This window comes from Phyllobates terribilis, unplaced genomic scaffold (assembly GCF_046119375.1).
Source record: "Phyllobates terribilis strain yellow unplaced genomic scaffold, ASM4611937v1 Scaffold_5__5_contigs__length_657084704, whole genome shotgun sequence".
NCBI classification, from domain to species: Eukaryota; Metazoa; Chordata; class Amphibia; order Anura; family Dendrobatidae; genus Phyllobates; species Phyllobates terribilis.
In genome coordinates, this window is record NW_027362765.1 from 259,483,322 (window position 1) to 259,506,131 (window position 22,810).

Consider the following 22,810-nt stretch of genomic DNA (forward strand, 5'->3'; position numbering starts at 1 on the left):
AGATCAGCCCTAAACTGTCCCCTGCCCCACCCAGCCCAGGGAAGTGGGGAGTAGTAGTGTATAAGAATACAGAACACAGACTTACAAGGGAAGGCATGCAGGAATAAATTAAATTATCAATCATACAAATATGTACTGTAATGCAGCAGCTTGCTAGCATTACTGTAAATGGGCCAGGATGTGTTTTACCTGACCATGTACCTTCCCCTTTAACTGACTGGTCACATGACCGTGACATCACACAGGTCCTTATGCACACAGTTAAGGTCCTGTCAGTGTGTGTGTGTGTGTGTGTGTGTGTGTGTGTGTGTGCACGGGTTGCATATATAAACCCTGCTTGATGGGAGACTGGTGTGTTCGGTGTGAGGCATGAGGCCTGTGCTCCGTGTGTGTGGGACACCGTTTGTGAGAGGCCTAGTGAGGCCGAGTGAAGCCTGGCAGCCTGAAAGGCAAAGACTGGATCCTGTGTGGATGCTAGTGGCCTTGGAAGGCAGAGGCTTGAGGAAGAGTCCTGAAAGGCAGAGCCTGGATCTTGTGTGAATGTCAGTGGCCTTTGAGGGAACGACAGCTGGAGACCCCTACCTGGGAAGCCGCAAAGCCACAGTGGTGGCGGAGTAATTGACTGAGACAGCTAAACCCGGCAAAGGTAATACCCTGTGTTATATGGACATTAATATGGACATTGCTATTTTATTACCTTGCTGAAGGCTGTTACTTGGGCCACTTGGGCCTGTCTGCTACTTGAGAGACTCCCGGATGTTAAGTGTGTAAACATGCCAGTGGCGGACTAAGATGAACTGTGTGAACTGTGGTTTATGAAGTAATAAACTGCTGAGCATTGTTTAAAAACGGAAAGACATTGCACGTGTGCATTGATTGTCGCAGCAAAGCGAGTATTCCCCATTATGATGACTAGTGCTGCCTTACATATGGTGGAGAATGCGGGCAAACTGCAGCCCGGTTGCTAGCGGCAATGACAACCCGGTTGCTAGGGGCAGCTGCAGCCCGGTTGCTAGGGGCAACGGCACAGGACGAGTGTGGATTAAAGCATCTGGCTGCAACTCGTGGGGTTGCGAAGATTGGCGTCGCACTCAAACCTGGTTTGCTGTGGCTCGGCGGGGCTCACGAAGATTTTTCCGAGGAGAGCGGTGTGTGAATAGTGTCCTGAGGAAATGCAGGAGCAGATAAAAATGACTGTGAAAGGAGCCGCAACTGAGTCTGAAGCTATTGAGCGTTTAGAGCGATTAAAGTGCCTGTTAAAACCGGAGCAGGTATTTGAGAAACGTGTACTGGACATGAAACTGGACGTGGTGCAGGAACCACAGGAGCTGTGGGCACCATGTGGAATGGCGGCAGTGGACCATTCAATGAACTCTCCGGGGGCGCCAGTGTTGTCCCAGAGTGCCCGGGGAGGTGGTAAGAGATGTTGTGAACTGAGTCCTAAGACTACTGCTGATTTTTTGTGTAAAAATTACCCTGCCGGTGTGGTTGTTAAAAAGGGGGCGGGGTCTAAAAAAGGGGCGGATTTTCACAAGAGTGTGGATGGAGTGTAGAAAACTGAAAATTGTTACTGGTTGTGGGTTGGTACCTCCTAAAAATGACAATGTGATCGTTGATAACAGGGTAACTCCAGTAGAAGGGGGTGACGTCAAAGTGGGAGGTGACCTGTTAGTCCACAACACCATGGGGAGTGACACAGACCCCGTAGCTGACGGTGACACTACGAAAGTAAAAAGTAAGTTCAGTCAGGAGGGGCTAGACGAGGGGAGAGAGTCCCCCTCTCGTCGTCGACGGCGCAAGGGCCACAAAAAGGTTGCTCTGGTAGTACTCCCTGAAAATGAAAATAAAGAGAATGTAGTACTGTGTGCCTATGCTTCAAGTGTGGATCCTCCTTTAGAGGTAGAAGAGGAGATGACGTTGCCAGTAGCAACCTCCGGTACGGTACTGAGACTGACGGATCAGGATCCGACAGCCCTGAAAGGGGAGGCGGCCAGTCATGACCAAGAGCTGGAGCCTATCAGGCCGCAGTGTCAGATTGACGTGCAGCAGCTATGTGAAAACCGGGGGAACGTGTCCTCAGACCAGCTGAACCTGGAGTCTGAGCAGCAGAAAATATACCAGGTTATGAGGAACTGGCAGCGAGACATGGAGGGAAGCAACGCGGAAATTAACCATTGGAAGGAAATGTTCTACGGAATTAAGGAGGACCGCCGCAAAATCAAGGAGGAGGTTTTTCAATTAGAGATTGACAAAGCGGTGTGTGAAGATGAGTTATGAGAGGTGAAAGATCGCTTCTCCCTGGTACAGTTAGAGCTGTCTGCCCTCAAAGAGGCGCTGCAGCATGAAGTTGCTGGGCGTGAACAAAACATAGAACGATTGCGCGAACAGTTCAACCAGGAGCTGTGTGACTCCAAGAAGGAGTGTGATGAAAAGTTCGGTATGGAACTGCAACAACTTAAGAGAGATTATGAGGATCTCCCCAAGGTAAAAGAAAAACTAGAGGAGGATAAGGCGGATGCAGAGCAAGTGCGCCAAGTGGTTGAGACCACTCTGCAAGAGACCCGTGAGGAGAATGATGATCTCCGTGGAAAGACCCTAGGTCTGGAAGCTCAGGTGAAGGAGCTACAGCTGTCCTGTGAAATTCTCCAGAGGGCGGAGACGTGCCTTAAAGAAACAGTCAGCAAGATGGAAGCTGAGCGGAAAAAGAGGGAGGAGTCCATCGGGGAAGCCACAGACCAGGGCCAGGAGTTGGCCGCTGGTGAGGGAAGGTATGAAGCAGATACCTCCTCGAGTGATGCGAGCTTGGATGATTCGGTGGAAGTAAGAGCCGAGATCAGGGAGCTCAAGGAATTGCTTCAGGCCCATTTGAAGCAAGAGAGGTCTGAGAGAACTCTACGGTTAAAAGAGCAGTTGAAGCAGGAAGCGCTTCAGAGACGGGCCGCTGAGAGGCGAGTGACGGAACTAGAGGAAGAGGTTTCCGGGCTCAAAAGTCGCCTGACAAAGTATCACTCAGTGAACGAGGCCTCCTTGGAGAAGGAAAAGGGCAAACACGTTGTACTCACTCCCTAATACCATGAGAAGGTGGACCTGAGGAGAGCTAAGAGCAAGTAACAGAAGATAAATATGAAGTGGAAGTGGGCAAGACGAAAATTCGTGAATTTGTAGCTGTGAGTCAGCTCAGGGTAAGCATACAGGGGGAAGAAGCTGAAAGTCAGTTGTCCCTGAACCCTGAGCTGGTTGATCATCTGGAAACCACTGGTGAGACCGAAACGTCTTGGTACAAGTGCCTCGTAGATGTACCCGAGGATTTGAGGGAAGAATGCACCCGTGAGTCCGTGCATGAAGAGTTTAAGAAGGCTGTGGGAGCCTGTAAGGTGTACTTGACCTCCGAAGCTAAACAGCTGGTGGTTCTGTCCATGACCGAAGTCACGGTGAAGAGGGTGGCGATCCTAAGAGATATGCATTGGCGATGTATTCGCACGAAGCGGTTTCTCCGGTTGAAGACGGAACAAGCCGTTAGACAACTGGAGCTGATGAGGAAAGCTCACAGTATGCGTGAAGAGGTCATCCGGGTGCCTCATGTTCTGGTGAGAAAGCTCATTGGGAGAAGTGGTCGAGCCATGCAGATGATGGTCAAGAAGTCTGGTGTGGTGAAAGTGAGCAGTCCACGTGATCGTCAGGACTGGATACCAGACGAAGACGGCATGGTATCATTCTCCGCTGTAGGAACAGAAGAAAGCCTAGAATATACAGTCATGGCCAAAAGTATTGAGAATGAGACAAATAGTAATTTTTCCAAAGTTTACTGCTTCATTTTTTGTAATGGCAATTTGCATATACTCCTGAATGTCAAAGAGTGATCAGCTTAACAGCAATTACTGTACTTGCATAGTCAATATTTGCCCAGAAAATGAACTTTAACACCCAAAACACATTTCAACATCATTGCAGTCCTGCCTTAAAAGGAGCAGCTAACATCGTTTTAGTGATTGATCCATTAACACAGGTGCGGGTGTTGATGAGGACAGGGCTGGCGATCAATCAGTCATGATTAAGTAAGAATGACATCACTGGACACTTTAAAAGGAGGCTGGTTCTTGGTATCATTGTTTCTCTTCAGTTAACCATGGTTATCTCTAAAGAAACACGTGCAGCCATCATTGCACTGCACAAAAATGGCCTAACAGGGAAGAGTATCGCAGCTACAGCTACAAAGATTGCACCTCAGTCAACAATCTATCGAATCATCAAGAACTTCAAGGAGAGAGCTTCCATTGTTGTCAAAAAGGCTCAAGGGCGCCCAAGAAAGACCAGCAAGCGCCAGGACCGTATCTTAAAACTGTTTCAGCTGCGGGATCGGACTACCAGCAGTGCCGAGCTTGCTCAGGAATGGCAGCAGGCTGGTGTGAGTGCTTCTGCACGCACTGTGAGGCGGAGACTCTTTGAGCAAGGGCTGGTTTCAAGGAGGGCAGCAAAGAAGCCACTTCTCTCCAGAAAAAACATCAGGGACCGACTGATATTCTGCAAAAGGTACAGGGAGTGGACTGCTGAGGACTGGGGCAAAGTCATTTTCTCTGATGAATCCCCTTTTCGATTGTTTGGGACATCTGGAAAACAGCTTATTCGGAGAAGAAGAGGTGAGCGCTACCACCAGTCTTGTCTCATGCCAACTGTAAAGCATCCTGAAACCATTCATGTGTGGGGTTGCTTCTCAGACAAGGGAATCGGCTCACTCACAGTCTTGCCTAAAAACACAGCCATGAATAAAGAATGGTACCAGAATGTCCTCCAAGAGCAACTTCTCCCAACCGTCCAAGAGCAATTTGGCGCCCAACAATGCCTTTTTCAGCATGATGGAGCACCTTGCCATAAAGCAAAGGTGATAACTAAATGGCTCATGGAACAAAACATAACGATTTTGGGTCCATGGCCTGGAAACTCCCCAGATCTTAATCCCATTGAGAACTTGTGGTCAATCATCAAGAGACGGGTGGACAAACAAAAACCAACAAATTCTGGCAAAATGCAAGCATTGATTATGCAAGAATGGACTGCTATCAGTCAGGATTTGGTCCAAAAGTTGATTGAGAGCATGCCAGGGAGAATTACAGAGGTCTTGAAGAAGAAGGGGCAACACTGCAAATATTGACTTGCTGCATTAACTCATTCTAACTGTCAATATAACCTATTGGTACTCATAATATGATTGCAATTATATTTCTGTATGTGATATAAACATCAGACAAACACTAATAAAAACCAGAGGCCAGCAGATCATGTGAAAATATAATTTTGGTGTCATTCTCAAAACTTTTGGCCATGACTGTATACGCATGCTGATTGAGTACCGAGTGACCTACCTGCAAGAGGTAGAACAATTAAATCTCGCTAGACTGCGAGTAGATAGACAGTATCATCTGAGCAGCAGAAGATGGAAGCCGTCTAGAAATAGTGAGACCCGACAGAGAAAGGGCCCCCTAAATAACAGAACAGCTACAGCTGAGGTTAGGGACCTTTCAAGATGTCCTGAGGGTAGTGGGCGTGAGTTTAGAGGTAGTGAGACCTCCAGTAACTCAGGTTTGAGAGGCCCATACAAACAACCCAATAGAGTACGAGACAGTACGGAGTCGAACCGGACCTTAGATACCAGGGCATGTGAGTCACACTGCTGTATGACTGACCGCTGGGAGCGGGGGAGACCTGACAAGGTTACGACCCGGAAAGATGACCTGACGAAGTCAGTGACAGTGACAAATGGTAGGTCCCTAAGGAATGGGCTAATGTCGTTGACTAAGGTTCCAGGGGCTGAGTAGCACAATTGTAAAGTACATGGTCTCTATGTGAGCTGGGGGTTATAATGTTATTGTGTATATTATGTGTTCAACCCCACTAGTTTGAACAGAGGGGGGATATGTAATGCAGCAGCTTGCTAGCATTACTGTAAATGGTCCAGGATGTGTTTTACCTGACCATGTACCTTCCCCTTTAACTGACTGGTCACATGACCGTGACATCACACAGGTCCTTATGCACACAGTTAAGGTCCTGTCAGTATGTGTGTGTGTGTGTGTGTGTGTGCGCACGGGTTGCATATATAAACCCTGCTTGATGGGAGACAGGTGTGTTCGGTGTGAGGCATGAGGCCTGTGCTCCGTGTGTGTGGGACACCGTTTGTGAGAGGCCTAGTGAGGCCGAGTGAAGCCTGGCAGCCTGAAAGGCAAAGACTGGATCCTGTGTGGATGCTAGTGGCCTTGGAAGGCAGAGGCTTGAGGAAGAGTCTTGAAAGGCAGAGCCTGGATCTTGTGTGGATGTCAGTGGCCTTTGAGGGAACGACAGCTGAAGACCCCTATCTGGGAAGCCGCAAAGCCACAGTGGTGGCGGAGTAATGGACTGAGACAGCTAAACCCGGCAAAGGTAATACCCTGTGTTATATGGACATTAATATGGACATTGCTATTTTATTACCTTGCTGAAGGCTGTTACTTGGGCCACTTGGGCCTGTCTGCTACTTGAGAGACTCCCGGATGTTAAGTGTGTAAACATGCCGGTGGCGGACTAAGATGAACTGTGGTTTATGAAGTAATAAACTGCTGAGCATTGTTTAAAAACGGAAAGACATTGCACGTGTGCATTGATTGTCGCAGCAAAGCGAGTATTCCCCATTATGATGACTAGTGCTGCCTTATAGTACTCACAACCAACAAAGAAGAACACCGGGAAGTAAAAGAAGGAAACAAACAAATAGAAGAGGATGGGGATATGCACACAGACAAAACAGCAAGTCACAGTCTTTAGAACAACACACCAAACACCTCCTCAAACAACAAACACCTTTTAAGCTCCTGAACCATGAAGTATAAGACTAACACTGGCAATCCTGATTGTCAGAGGCGTATATATAGGAGAGGGGAGTGGCCAATACTGAACAGCTGAGACCATTAAAGCTGGATAGCCCCAAAGGGTCTTAACTGAACAGTTTAACCCCTGCATTGCTAACAGAAACCTGCACCATTTAATATGATGGTAAAGTGCTTCTAATCAGTGCAGGAGTACATGAAATCAGACACTGCGGTCTTCTGGGCCCTCTCTGTTGCTGTAAACCGGTGACACTATCTTTGGAATAGGTCATCAATATTGGACCGGTGGGGGTCCAATATCCAGCAACACATTAGCTAGTATTTGCTCCAGCGGTAACCAGATGTAATTACATGGAACAGAACACAATACACGGCTCCATTCACTGTGTAGTGGCCACTCCCTGATACTGCAGTCAAAAGTTCGGACTCACCTGCTCATGCAATGGCTTATCTAGTTCTCATTGGAATGTGCACATTATAGATTCAGACTGAAGGCAGCAAAACCACCAAGGGACACATATGGGAACAAGGAGTAAATAAACACTGGTGAAACAAATCAAATTATATATTTAAATGGTTATCTCCTTTTTAGCCAGAATATTGACATCAGATGTTAGTAGTGAAATGGGCCTGTATGATTCTGGTAATTCCTTATCTTTCCCTTCCTTCGGTAAGACCTCTATTATAGACTTATATAGTCATCTTGGCAGTGTCCCCTCAGAAAATGCATCATTAACCATTTCCAAATAGTGTGGTAAAAGCTCCTCCTCAAATATTTTAAAGATTTCCACTGGGAGGCTGTCAAATCCAAGGGCATTATCATTTGTTATTTCCCCTACTGCTTGTTGTATCTCCTCCAGGGAAATCTGTAATTCTAAAAAATCTCTTTATCACCTTAGCCCAAAGTTGGAAGTTTAGTCCTAGTTAAATAGTCCGCTAGTACTTCTCCCAACCACTTTGCCCCAGATGAATACAAATTGGTATACAAACTATGTAAAATCTGTAAAATTTCAGGAGTTTTGGTGTTAGAGATGAGGGAGCACTAAAATGCTCAGGGGCTCGTTGCCCAAACCGATCAATTCCTAATACTCGAATGCTCGTTACAAGTAACAAGTATAATGGGAGTCAATGGGAAAGCCAAGCTGTTTTCAGGCATACCCTACAAAGAAGTCTGGTGGGGGCAGTGAAAATGTTGAAATGGATGGAAAAATTGCATAGGGAGGGGAGACCACTGAAAGCATCTGACTCCCTGATCACTGCTGAGAACAATGGTGTCGCACTTTTACTCCACTTTAAGGAGTGACAAAAAACATTCCAAACCAACAAGAAATTGCATTTTACAGGAATAAAAATGTTAATTTTTTTTTCCTGTATAATGACTTGTATATAAGGCCAAATATAAAAAGGATTTAACAAATATATAATGTAAGTAAACCAAAATTGTTTTTTTATTAAAAAATAGGAAATTTCAGTTTCATTTATGAAGAAATCAAGAACTGCCAAAAATTAGCGACTCAGAAGGACTCGGATACACCCTGTATTAGACATAAAGGAGGGCCTCATACACATTCTGTTCAAATTATCATGTAGTGGTACTCTTAGACTCATAAAGGCTATGCACTTTTGAGGGTTATATACCAACGAAATGTACTCAAGGCCACGGAATACTCTATGGGGGAGCAATATAATACCAATAAAATTTTGACCCAAGTTTTTTGAGGCTTATATACCACCAAAATCTACCTAAGAAGATGTAAAAGTCTATGGATAAGCAATATAATACCGATACATTTTGAACAAGTTTTTTGAGGCTTCTATACCAAGGATATGTACTCCAGACCACAAAATAGTCTATGGGTGAGCAATACAATATCGATACATTTTGGAACAATTTTTGGGGGGGATTACTTACCACTGAAATATACCCAAGAGCACGTAATACTCTATGGGTGAGCAACATAATATCAATACATTTTTTACAAGTTTTTTTAGGGTTATATACTACCGAAATGTACTCAAGACTACAGAATAGTCTACAAATGAGCAATATAATGAGGATAAAGTTTTCATCAAGTTTTTTTTTTTTTAGGGTTCTATAACAACGAAATGTACTCCAGTCTACAGAATAATCTATACATGAGCAATATAATAAAGATCAAACAAAGGTGCTCAACACAACAGTGCACATTAAAAAATGGATCAATCTCAACCATTTGTTGTCATGGAGATTCAGCGTAGAGAAATGATTCAGTCGCTTGGGGGTGTGGAAAGTGTGCTAAATCCCCTGTCGTGCCCCTTGCAATGGCTCCCACCCTTACAAGGGCAGTACCCTAGTATAACTACACACCTGTTACGTGCACGCCGCTAGGTTTAGATAGAGGCGAGACAGGTCTCATGAATTCGTGGAATTCTGGGGAAACCGTTACATTGCAGCTTTCCCAGGCATAAGATGTGTTCACTTGCTGGCACAGACACACTTGACAGAGTCCTCATAAACAGGTGAACAGTAGAATTTATTGTAGGAGAACGGCCCGTACAAATCAAGTCCTTTTACAGCAACAGGCTTTCCCTTATTCAACATCAAACAGCTTCTTCACAAAGGCACAGTAGTACACAGCATTCCTTATAGCACAGTGAGATGGAGGAGGGGGGGGGATTGCTGAGGGAGATGATCCCTGTGACACAATTCCTTTTAGTCCTTATCTTCCTGCCCGATGATAGACTTTCTCACCTAGCAGTACAAGAGGTTTATGACCTTTGCCCAGCTTCACTCTTTACTGGAATCCTGTTCCACTATGGTTCACTTGCCTGAACTTCTGTGAGATAAAGATCACACAGCACTCATCTCTTGGGCTGCTGCCAGAACAGTAAACAACTTCCCCTCAATCCCCCTGGGGCTCAGCTAACCACTCCAGAGTCTTCTGTGACTGTGTTAACCCCTCTAGTTGCTGGATGCTTCTGAAGCAAACCACTTCCTGTCTCCTGTGATTGTGTTAACTCTTCTAGTCACTGGATGCTTTTGAAGCAGCAGCAGTACTTCTGCCTGTCACACTCTTCCTTCCTTTTTGAATATCGTCCTCGACATTACCTTTAATTGGTCGATCTGACCAATTCTGAGACAGTGGTAAGAGTTTTGTAACTTTATATACAAATTGGCATAAACAATAATAACAACCTATTCTTATCACCTTTTGCTTGTAGGACTCCTGTAAGAAATAAACAAGTAAAACAATCAGCATGTCTTCAGCTGGAGCTTTTCGTACGTCTTCAACCAGCTCTCTCTCACTAGGCCTTAACAGTTCTTTATTTCTACAAAGTCTTTTAAGGAAAATAAAAGTATGAAAACAAGTCTTTCCACCAGGCAACATCTTCCATACTGCCTCTCGCTGGTGAATACCACTCAAGTGGGCTTACCTAGTCCGCATGCAGAGATTCCTTTTTCTAATCGACAGTCCTTGGCACTTGACTTGGTTCACCAAGTGTCTCATATGTCAGCATCACTGGCCTCATTTCTCGAGTCAACATCTTCCTGGTGGATTGTTCCTCAGATACTACAGGTTCTTTGGTTGCAGGAGTTTCTTCCGCTGCACCCATTTCTCGTAGTTCCTCAGATGCTCTTGGAACTGTCTCTGTAAGTTTCTGTACTTCTCCTTAATCGCCTGTTTCAGCAAGGTCTGGTAATTCCGCTCCTCCTGAGTGTCGATCGGTCACTTCAGTGACCGATGTTCGATCATCAGAACTGAATTGGACTTCATCTGTACTCCTTGGTACAAACTCTGGAGCCCCGGGACTTAGTTCACTCTCCTGAGGATGGTACACTCTCCTTGCCGGTCCGAGTAATACAACAGTGCGCTCGTCTTCATTGGAACTCTCAAGTTCACTATCCACCTCCGGAGCTTCAGTCTGTGATGGTCCCTTAGTCGATCTCGGTCAATGTCGGTCTACTTCTGGGAAGTCTTGTTGTGGTGAGAGATAATCACAGGGTAGTAGTAGTAAATTCCGATGGACTATTCTGGTTTTCTTGTCCCCTGTTTCCAGTCGGATTTCATACACTGGACTGTCATCGGCTTTCCTCCTTACGACCACATACACCTTGTCTTCCCAGTACGAACGACATTTTCCTGGACCACCTTTTTCACATACGTTCTTGACTAGCACCAGACTTCCCGGTGTCAATTCTGCTCCATAACATTTTCGATCATAGTACTCCTTACTCTTGCTCTGCCCTTGCGTAACCACTTTGGATGCTATGTTGTATGCCTCTATCATCCGTTCCTTCCATTTCTGAATGTACTCCAGAGTATTGAACATGATGGCAGTCTTGGTGATCGGTCATACAATAGGAAGAAAGGTGAGTAACCAGTTGCCTCGCTCTTTGGACTGTTATAGGCATGTACCACTTTTGACAGACAACTCTTCCAATCTTTCTTCTCGTCAGCTGTTAAAGTGCGCAACATCGATAATAATGTCCAGTTAAAACATCAGAAAACAGCAGAACTGTCATTTACTGCATCCAGGTAATGGACAAACAAATGGGTTAATTCTGCGCTGCCATGTAGAAAGTATGAGGGATGCCAATCCCAGTGTAAGTGGTTTATTTAGTCAATGCGTTTCCAAGTGTACAAATGTCTTCCTCAGGACAACCACGGTAGCCTATCGTGGTGGTCCTGAGGAAGAAGTTTGTACACTTCGAAACGCATTGACTAAATAAACCACTTACACTCGGATTGGCATCCCTCATACTTTCTACATGGCAGCGCAGAATTAACCCATTTGTTTGTCAAATACCTGCATTTTCATCCCCTCGCGGGTCTGCAGCAGCCTAAGCGTTATTAGTGGTTGTGTGCACACAACCCGACCAGGTGAGCACTATCAAATTATTCTCTCAATATTGTTACCCAGATAAGACCCTATTTTTGCGCTTGGTGTCTTTCCAGTTCTCCCTTTACTTGGATTTTCTGCGTCCAGACACACTGATAGGTGGAATCGTGAAACCTAGGTGTGCAAAGTGTAGACACCTACACTTTACACCTACAGGAGGTTTTATGATATCCCTTTCAGAATTCATAGGTATTTATATAAAGTTGGTTCCCCTTTGCAGCAATAACAGCCTCCACTCTCCTGGGAAGGTTTTCTACAAGATTTTTGAGCATGTTTATGAGACTTTATCCCTGTTCATCCAGATGAGCATTTGTGGAGTCAGACATTGATGTTAGATCATAAGGCCTGGATTCTATATTGATTCATTTCAAAGGTGATCATGGGCTGAAGTCAGGGCTCTGTGCGGGCCTGTCAAGTATCCACACCAATCACTCCCAACCATGCCTTTGTGGACCTTGCTTTGTGCACTGGGAAGAAGTCAGGTAGACATCCAGCAACCGTAATAGAAAGGACCATAAAAACACTATTTATTAGTAACTATTAATATAAAAAGGGAAAAAAACGTAATTATAAGATTAAGATCCCTAGTGCTTGAAACTCATAGGCCTGGTGTGTTTTGTTTTTTTGATATTTTAATAGTTAGTAATAAATAATGCTTTTATAGTTAAGTACCCTTAACTGCCGCCATGAAAATGCGTTACAGCGGTTGGTAAGATGTTAAACTCGTTTTATTGAACTATCAGCTCAAAAATATACAACAAATCAAATACAGAAAGATACATTATGAATTCATGGTGCACATTCTTGTAAAGTCAACATATACAGGACACCTGTATTCAATAGAAATAACTATACAATTACAAAATCAATATTGTAGTATACATATACCCCAGCTTGGGATCAAACTTCTCTCCATCATCAGGGATCAGAACTTTGGAAACATATCGGTTCAGATCACTCTACCAAGGTCAGAAGGCAGGTGCTACCTGAGGGTGTTACAAGACGAGGTCCTAGGAGGTGCACACCAGCCGTCCCACACTTTAGTAAATTTTTGAGGACACCCTCTATTTTTGTATACCAAACTTTCATAGGGAATTGTCATATTAACTAAAGGGAAACTGTCACCATTTTCTTTCAATATAAGCTACGGTCACCACCTTTCAGCCCCATGTAACAGCATTCTATAATGCAGCACATATGACTCCAATTTGCCATGCAAGGCAAAAAAAAAACTTTTTAAAATACTCACTTACAGGGCGGTCTGGTCCGATGGGCGTCACTGTTCTTGGTCCGGAGCCTATTTTCTTGCGATACCGTCCTCCTTCTGTGTTTTGTGTGGATTATGCGTCCTTCGTCATCCACACAGTGGCCCCATTCACGCTTCCGGGCAATTGCACTTCTCTCTGCCCTGCTAAGGGCAGAGCAAAGTACTGTAATGCGCATGCTCCGGCTTTTGACTTTTCCTGGTGCATGTGCAGAACAGTACTTTGCTCTGCCCTCGGCAAGGTAGAGAGAAGTGCGACTGCGCGGAAGCGCAAAGAGGGAGACACTGTGTGGATGACGAAGGATGCATAATCCACACAAAGCACAGAAGGAAGACGGCATTGCAAGAAGAGAGGAGGCACCAGACCAAGAACAGCTACGCCCATCCATCGGACCAGAACGCCCCATAGGTGAGTATTTTAAAAGGTCTTTTTTTGCCTTGCAAGGCGAATTGGTGTCATACAATGGGGAAAATAAGTATTTGATACACTGCCGATTTTGCAAGTTTTCCCACCTACAAAGAATGGAGAGGTCTTGTAATTTTTATCGTAGGTACGCTTCAACTGTGAGAGACATAAACTAAAAACCAAAAAATCGCATTGTATGCTTTTTAAATAATTAAATTGCATTTTATTGCATGAATTAAGTATTTGATCACCTACCAATCAGCAAAAATTCTGGCTCTCACAGACCTGTTAGTTTTTCTTTAAGAAGCCCTCCTACTCTGCACTCATTACCTGTATTAATTGCATCTGTTTGGACTCATTACCTGTATAAAAGACAACTGATCACACACTCAATCAATCACACTCCAACCTCTCCACCATGGCCAAGACCAAAGAGCTGTCTAAGGACACCAGGGATAAAATTGTAGACCTGCACAAGGCTTGTATGGGCTACAGGGCAATAGGCAAGCAGCTTGGTGAGAAGGCAGCAACTGTTGGCACAATTATTAGAAAATGGAAGAAACACAAAATGACTGTCAATCTTCCTCAGTCTGGGGCTCCATGCAAGATCTCACCTCGTGGGGTAAGGATGATTCTGAGTGAGAAAGGTCCGGAATAAGCCCAGAAGTACACGGGAGGACCTGGTCAATGACCTGAAGAGAGCTGGGACCAGTCTCAAACATTACCGTTAGTAATGACCACTACGCTGTCATGGATTATAATCCTACAGTGCACGCAAAGTCCCCCTACTCACACCAGCACATGTCCAGGTCTGTTTGAAGTTCCCCAATGACCATCTGGATAATTCAGAGGAGGCATGGTAGAAGGTCATGTGGTCAGATGAGACCAAAATAGAACTTTTTGGTATCAACTCCATTCGCTGTGTTTGGAGGAAGACGAAGGTTGAATACAACCCCAAAAACACCATCCCACCTGTGAAGCATGGTGAGGGAAACATCATACTCTGGGGGTTCTTTTCTGCAAAGGGGACAGGACGACTGCACCGTATTGAAGGGAGTATGTATGGGGTCATGTATTGTGAGATTTTGGCCAACAAACTCCTTTGCTCAGTAAGAGCATTGAAGATGGGTCATGGCTGGGTCTTCCAGCATGACAATGACCTAAAACATTCAGCCAAGTCAACTAAGAAGTGGCTCCGTAAGAAGCATTTCAAGGTTCTGGAGTGGCCTAGCCAGACTCCAGACCTGAACCCAATATAAAATCTTTGGAGTGAGCTGAAACTCAATGTTGCCCAGTGACAGCCCCGAAACCTGAAAGATCTGGAGAAGATCTATATGGAGGAGTGGGCCAAAATCCCTGCTGCAGTGTGTGCAAACTTGGTGAAGAACTACTGGAAGCGTCTGACCTCTGTAATTGCAAACAAAGGTTTCTGTACCAAATATTTAGTTCTGTGTTTCTAATATATCAAATACTTTTTTCATGTACTAAAATGCAAATTAATTATGTAAAAATCATACAATTTGATTTTCTGTATTTTTTAAGATTTTGTGTCTCACAGTTGAAGTGTACCTGCGATAAAAATGACAGATCTCTCCATTCTTTGTAGGTGGGAAAACTTGGAAAATCGGCAGTGTATCAAATACTTATTTTCCCCACTGTATGTACAGCATTATAGAATGCTGTTACATGGAGCTAAAAGGTGGTGGCGGTAGGTTATATCTGAAAAAACTGGTGACAGGTTCCCATTAAATTCTTCCATTGAGAAAAGGAAGGGGTATTATTCACCATCCACCTGAGGGCTATCACCTTCCTGGCCAGGAAGAGAGTTTCCCTTAGTAAGATACGATAATGATGGGTCCATAAGGACGCTTCTAAGATACCCAATAAACAGACCTGTAGTGTGTGTGTGATGGGTATTCCCAAAATATCTTACAGTAATTCCAACACCTTTTCCCAGAACAAACAGATGTGAGGGCATTCTCATGCCATGTGCCAAAAATCCGCACCAGACATTCCACACCGATGACAATTAGAGTGGTTCTGTCTACCCATTTTCTGAAGCCTTTTAGGGGATAAATAAGATTGATGTAAGATGTATAATTGTATCATTTTGTTATTGATTGCAGGAGATAGATGAAGTGGAGACTTCAGCGCCTCGTCCCAACCTTCAATAGTTATATGTGGAATACTAGTTCTCTACCTTTCTTCGACAAAAAGTTGTTTTGAAGATACCTTCATGATTAGCAAGTGTGTGTATAACACTGAGTTCAGCCCTTTAGGTCCTTGGGTCATGAGAATACCTATGGTAAGAGAGTTTGAGATAGGGCTACCGGTTATAGAGAATTGACTATGTAAAGTGTGTCAAAGTTGCAAATATGTATAGAAGAAAGTTCTAAGGATATTATGTTCTTCTTGTAATTGGGAAAATTATTTAATGGCAGTTTTTAGATAGACGTCACTTGGGGAGGTAACATTAAAATATTTCCAAAATTTTGCATCTTCTAATACAGATACTGTAGATGATGAAACATGGGGTTACCCCATAATGGAACCATAGATAATAGGCCCTTATGACAACCTAAGATCTTGGCTGCATGCCATACTTGGATCGATAGCTTTTGAAATAAAAGAAGTATGTGAAAGAAAAGGACTGGGTGTTCAAGTATTGGTCAAAATGAAACGGTTTGGAGTTAGTTTGCCAAATAGTACTTGGGTTTTCATGGGGAAAATAAAGCCATCCAGAATTTGAGATATTGCAACTGGCCAGCCAAATAATGAAAATAAAAATCTGGTAGTGCCATTCCTTCCTGTGTTTTAGGTCTTTGTAAAATATCAACATTAATTTTTTGTCTGGAGTTGCCCCAAACTAATAATGTAATATGACTGTAAAATGGTGAAAAATGATTTGGGGATAGGTCCTGACGAATGTTCCATCACGTACTAACCTTTTGGTTGTAATATCATTTTAATTAAGATTAAGCACCCAGAAACTGACAAAGGTAATGTACTCTAGACTTTGCATTTTGCAGCAACATACTCTAGAAAGGTATGTATATTTTCATGGGATTTGTTGTGTGTTTTGGTGATGTATATTCAAAGTTATTTCAAATGATCAACCACTGGTAAATTAAAGTATAGTGACGGCCACTGAACATGCCATGTTGGCCTAACGACCGACTTGTCCCAGTTAATATATAGGCCTAAAAGCAGAGTAAATTCTTCCAGCATTTGAATGACTCTAGAAAGAGTTGTCAGTTTTGGACATGTAGGGAATCAAATCGTCAGCATATAAACCAATTCTGTTTTCCCTTTCTCCAGATCTTACTCCATGATACACTACATCCTGTCTAATGTATAGAGCCAGAAGTTCAACTGCTAATGCGAACAATTGAGGCGATAGCGGGAAGCCCTGGCGGTGACCCTTCCTTATTTAAAATGAGGAAAGTTTTGACCATTGACAAGTACATTAGCTCTTGGGTTTTTGTAAAATAGGTCAATCCACTTGAAGACATCAATGAGTTTAATGTAAAAATGTGAAATATGGTTTCTTGTGGTAATAAGTGTTATTTTCCCTGTGAGCTGCAGTACTAACCGACAGCCACAAGATGCCACTGTCTTCCTTTTGCTTTTGTATAGAACTGGGTGAAAGCGCAAAGGGAACTTGTCATGTCATTTCAAGCATCTAAACTGTTTCCAGTGTATTGTTTTAGTGATGCAATATCATACCTCCCAACTTTTGAAGAACAGAAAGAGGGACAAACTATGCGGCGTGCGTGGCGCGCCGAGGCAAATTTTGCCCACGCCCCTGGCTATACCCCAATCCATGCCCATTTACCATTATCTTTCTCCCCTGGCACATGAACAATCTTCTCCTCTTCATTTGATGTGTTTTGGTGCAGATGTGAAGCCGCGTTTTTAAAGGTGCTTTTTATAGTACAGGAAAGCTTTGATTTTGCATTTAATGAAGTAGCTGCATTTTTTTAGGCTCCACATAGAAGCGTCTGAAGACGCTGCTGAACTCTGTGGTAGTGATGAGCTAGTGTGTATTGTTAACCCTTTCGGTGAGCACGCTCAGGTGCTCGCAGAGTATTTTCGGCTTGCTCGACATGTATGTTAGTGCCGCCGTGACTGCATGTGTCACAGCTGTCTAACCGCCGCGACACATGCAGCCGCTGTGGCTCAAACATAGATGCTCAGCACGCCAAAAATACTCTGCGAGCACCCGAGCGTGCTTGCCGAAAGGGTTAACACTACACGATCGCTCATCACTACTCTGCGGTTTTGGAGCATTTCTCTCTATAGGCTTCTTCTGAAAAAAACGCATGAAGAAAAAAACGCTGCTGCATTTTTAAGTGCAGAATCAAAGTTTTTCTGTGCTATTAAAAAGCGTTAAAAACTCTGCTTCATATCTGCCCCAAAATCACATCAAATAAGCGGGAAAACACATAAAAGAAACGCAGCAACCACACAATAGTCATAGAAGATTGTTATTGCGTCATGTGGCGTGGACACCTGCAGAAAAAAAGAAGCAGAAAGAACGCAGCATTTACGCTACGTGTGAACACGGCCTCAGCATTACAGTTTTATTACTGGTTTAATAGAGAAAAATTATCAATTATGACATTTTTTACGCCATTTACCGATCCCCATAAATAATCTGATCGCTGTGTTCTGCTGGTCGTTAAGATTACAGGGACACCAAATATGTCCATGTTATTTGCTGTTTTGTGATGTTCATTATTTTTTCCAAAACACATAAAAAATGACAATATTTTTTTCATTATCAAATGTTGTTCTTTATAATTTTTTAGCAATTTTATAGGCTGAAAAAATCTCTTATTCTGCTGTGTACAATGTATGTATAAAAAATACATTCATTATACACAGAAGTGTATTTCTATCAGCCTAGTCAGTTCCTGCAGTACAGATCAAGTAGACAGAATTCTAGCAATGACATCACTACAGCTTGTGGGTCTGTAGGTTAGGTGTCTGTGTCAATAATGTTTTTAAGCTGTGCGTTCAAGACCAGGGGCTCACAGACAAAAAAAAAACATTTTTGTAATTGCACATAAATTTACTACTTTTATTTATAGGACCAAAAAAATAATTTTCTTCTGCTTAGTATACAGGCACCATAAAAATACATTGTTATACACAATGTATTTCTATGGAGATGTATAATTTGCTCATGGATTCATTGCCTGCATTGTAGAGTCAAGATAACTAAATCCTCCTATGTCTACCATTGAGAGCTGTAGCTCAGTGGTTAAAGCTACAGACTCTAGACACTGAGTTCCCGGGTCCTGGATAGATGCCATCGCAGGAGAAAGAAGAGGTGAGTAGTATAATTTAATTTATTCACTAACCTGAGGAGGAGGAGCTACAGAACGACATCGGAGAGGTCAATAGAATAGTACCCAGGAGAACAGCTGAGCCGTGACGGGACAGTCCCGCAGAATATGGGACGGTTGGGAGCTATGGCAAGATGCATCACTAACGTTATTTTCATTAAAAATGGCCCTCTAATCATGTCCAAAAAGTACTTTATATAGTTGTATCGTACCTGCTTCTTTAGTCATAGGTGTGTGCTTAATTTTCATTCAGTCATGGGCGTCACCGTCCACTCAATTTGAATGATTGTCCTGGAAGCGCCTACCTCACTCGAAACCGTAAAATCCCATGCTTGCGTAGTGTGGAGCTTGGAGTGTGAAGCCGCGCTTGAGCAGTGTTGAGATTAGGCAGCCGCGCTTGCGCAGTGCAGCTTAGATCCGCACTTGCGCCCTGTGCAGCGTAAAGCCGCGCTTGCGCAGTGTCGATCGAGAAGCCGCGCATGCACCGTGACAAGCAGCTCCCCACACTTGCGCCGTGACCAGCGGCTCCCCACTTGACACTGCGCAAGCGCAGCTCTAAGCCACACACTGTGCAAGCGCAGTTGCCCAGTCTCAACACTGCGCAAGCTCAGCTTCACAATCCATACTTTGCAAGCGTGGGATTTTACAATGGGTTTGAGTGACGTCGGCGCTTCCAGGACTATCAATTAAAATGAGTGGGCAGTGACACCCATGAATGAAAGAAAATAAAGCACACCCCTATGACTAAACGAGCAGGTACGATATAACTATATAAAGTGCCTTTAGGACATGATTACGCACCATTTTTAATGAAAATAACATGTTAGCAATGCACAATGCATCACTAACAACGCACTGGGGACAGTTTAGATCAGGGGTCTCAAACACGCGGCCCGAGGACCGCATGCGGCCCCTAACGCTGCTTAATGAGGCTCGCAGGCACCGGAGCCCCCGTAATGATTGCGGCCTGGTCCTGAGGGCCACCGAAGTCAGTGATTCTTTTCAGTTGAATGTTCTACAAGTTAGGGACCAGCATGGGCCATTATTACAAGATGGGGACCAGGATGGGTGCGTTACTACAAGATGGGGACCAAGATGGGCACATTACTACAAGATGTGGACCGAGATGGGCACATTACTACAAGATGGGGACCAAGATGGCACATTACTACAAGATGGGGACCAGGATGGGCACATTACTACAAGATGGGGACTGAGATGAGTACATTACTACAAGACGGGGACCGGGATGGGCACATTACTACAAGATGGGGACCAGGATGAGCACATTACTACAAGATGGGGACCAGGATGGGGGACATTACTACAAGATGCAGACAAGGATGGGGACATTACCACAAGATGAGGAAACTACTACAAGATGGGGACATTACTATAAGAGGTTGGTCAGAATTACAATATGGTGCAAATTGTAAGAAACAAATCACTGTATGTGGACAATTAGGGGACACAAAAAGGAAATAAAAATTGTAAAAACCTTAAAACTGTAAACTTGTAAAAACTATAAAACTGTACCATAGCCCATAAAATTAATGCCATGTAAAAGAATGTCAGCTGTAAGTCACTATCTGTAACTGTACTGTAATCTCTTACATGTTCTCCAGCACTGGTATCTACCACTATATGTCACCATATGGCAGTAATATCAGTGTTGGTCTTTGGAGATTTTTTTTAGTAACAGTGCGGTCATCTGCTGAGGTTCTCCTACATCCACTATTAGGGCTCATACCCATATGTGACAAAAAAAAACAGTCCGATTTCTGGACTGAAAAACGGAAGAGTGCCATGTGATTGCTATGCGATTTTTCACACTTAGCATCCGTATGACATCCGCATGCAATGTGTTTTTTTTCTCTGCAACTATTCTATAATTATTTACAAAACCATTTACAGTGCTCTATGCTACAAAATGGTAATGTATCAGTAAAAATCGGATGACATACAGATGGTCCGCAGATGAGATGTAACCCATTAAATAACATTGGTCAGAGTGCAATCCGATTTTTTATCGGATTGCACTCGTCCGTTTTTCTCGCAGATGAGTATGAGCCCTTGAGTTAGGGGTCCACTCAGAAGTTTCGTCTCCCCTGAACCAAACCCCTTACGCCTCTGCTTCAGAATAAAACCTTTGCCGATGACAAATGTGAGAAATGTCAAGTATTTTAAATAATATCTCACTTTTATATAGTGAGTGCACAAAACAGTTCTCTTTTCTTCACTATATGTTGTTTGGTAACATGCATGCATTAATGCACATAAAGCCTAAAAATAAACAGGTAATATGTTCATGTTGCTGTATAGTGGGCTCCCGAAAATCAATTCTATGGGTGGGCCCTGTAATAATAGTTATGAAAATCACAATATATTGTATAAGTTTTGTACAGAAGAGGAATAATAGTTATATCTTCAGAATGTATATCTGGCAGGCTTGGAGCTGTTGTGATTGTATATGGATATATGAACATAAGTGACATAACAGCACAAGCGACAACCCTCTAGTAATCTCCAGCAGTCACTCTTCTCTCCCGCCCTCCTGTCACGTCACTTTTCCAGTCCATGCTGGAAGCTGCTGCACCGCCTCTTCCCTCCCCTCATGGATGATCAGTGTTTGTACACAGGGCCCTCCCTTACACTCCATATACAGAGAGCACATGGAAGTGTCAGGAAGACACCAGAAGTCTCAGCAGTGAATATATAAGAAGCTGAGGTAGAACTGCCTGCAGTACTGAGCAGCAAGAAAGCAGCAGCTGACACATTGCCTCCAACTCAACCGAGACAAGAAGCTTCAGCAAAATCAGCCAAAGATGTTTCCTCTCAGCGTTCTGCGGTCCTCATACAGCCCTCTGTGTGTCTGCCGGGAGCCGGCCCTCACTCTCTGGCCGGCTGCACAGCTCATGCTTGGCCTCCTGGAGGATGACATGATGAAGAAGGACATGGAGAGGAGAATGCAGTGTGTCCACCAGGCTCACCACCTCCTGGCGCAGGGCATGGGACGGAGAGCCGATCTGAGCAGAAGCTCCGCAGCCTCTGACAAGAACTCTTCCACCACAGGCAAAGAGGGGAAGGAAAACTTTGAGCTCATCCTGGATGTCAGTGGCTTTTCTCCTGAGGAGCTGACAGTGAGAACAGAAGGCAGGAGACTCATTGTATCAGGAAAGCATGACAAGAAAAAGGAGACGGAGAATGGCGGCTATTTCCATGAGTACAAAGAGTGGAAGAGAGAAGCGGAGCTCCCGCAGGACGTCAGCCCTAAGGACGTTGTGTGCTCCCTGTCCAACAATGGCCGGCTCCACTTTCTGGCTCCTAGACTGGCACTGCCGACTACTGAAGAAAGATCTATTCCTATCACCCAGAGCCCCGGAGATGGACAACTGAGCCCCCCGGAGATCCAGAGCAGTAACCCAGAGGGAGAGGAAGGACCGGGTTCTTCCTGACTCCATATGGACAGTTATCCTATTCTGTGTCTGATATGTCTTTCTATCAATGTCTGCAAATAGTAATGAAATGTTTGTGGAAAAATATAATGGATTATTTTACAATTTATTGTTTTTTTTCTGTCCAATAAAATGTTAAACATTTTTCAGTTTTCTTTTTTTTATTATATGGATTAATAAAAGGAATATATGTTATATTTTATGAGATTCAGGGTTTGCAGTTGACACCAGCAACTATAAAAATTCATCTATCCTATAAAATCTTTCAGCTATCACATCCATTGGTCTAGTGCAGACAATAGTGGGGCTATCACAGGCACTATAAAAGATAAGGACAAGGAAAGCAGCGGCTATTTTACAGTTTATAATGGATAGGAGATCAGTGTGCACAGCTTATCATTATAGGTAGGTATAAAAATGCCTAAATTAGAGTGGGGTATACTAGTGCAGCATTGACTGAACATATAAAATGGCAGTGGCAGTCTAAAAAAAATATAATAGTAAAAACAGCCATATTTATCAATAGCAAGCCACTTTATTAAAGCCCTTCAGGATGCAGCAGACTCCAAGATTAAGGTGGAGGTCTAAAACACTGT

The 22,810-nt window shown here is 43.7% G+C and overlaps 1 protein-coding gene across 1 annotated transcript; it reads left to right on the top strand.

The window, feature by feature from the left end:
* The first annotated feature begins 21,319 nt into the window (after positions 1 to 21,319).
* LOC141271110 (heat shock protein 30C-like) lies at positions 21,320 to 22,358 on the top strand. Its single transcript, XM_073681214.1, has one exon. It carries the CDS (start codon positions 21,585 to 21,587, stop codon positions 22,212 to 22,214), a length of 630 nt encoding a protein of 209 aa, XP_073537315.1. The 5' UTR covers positions 21,320 to 21,584; the 3' UTR covers positions 22,215 to 22,358.
* The last annotated feature ends 452 nt before the right edge of the window (positions 22,359 to 22,810 follow it).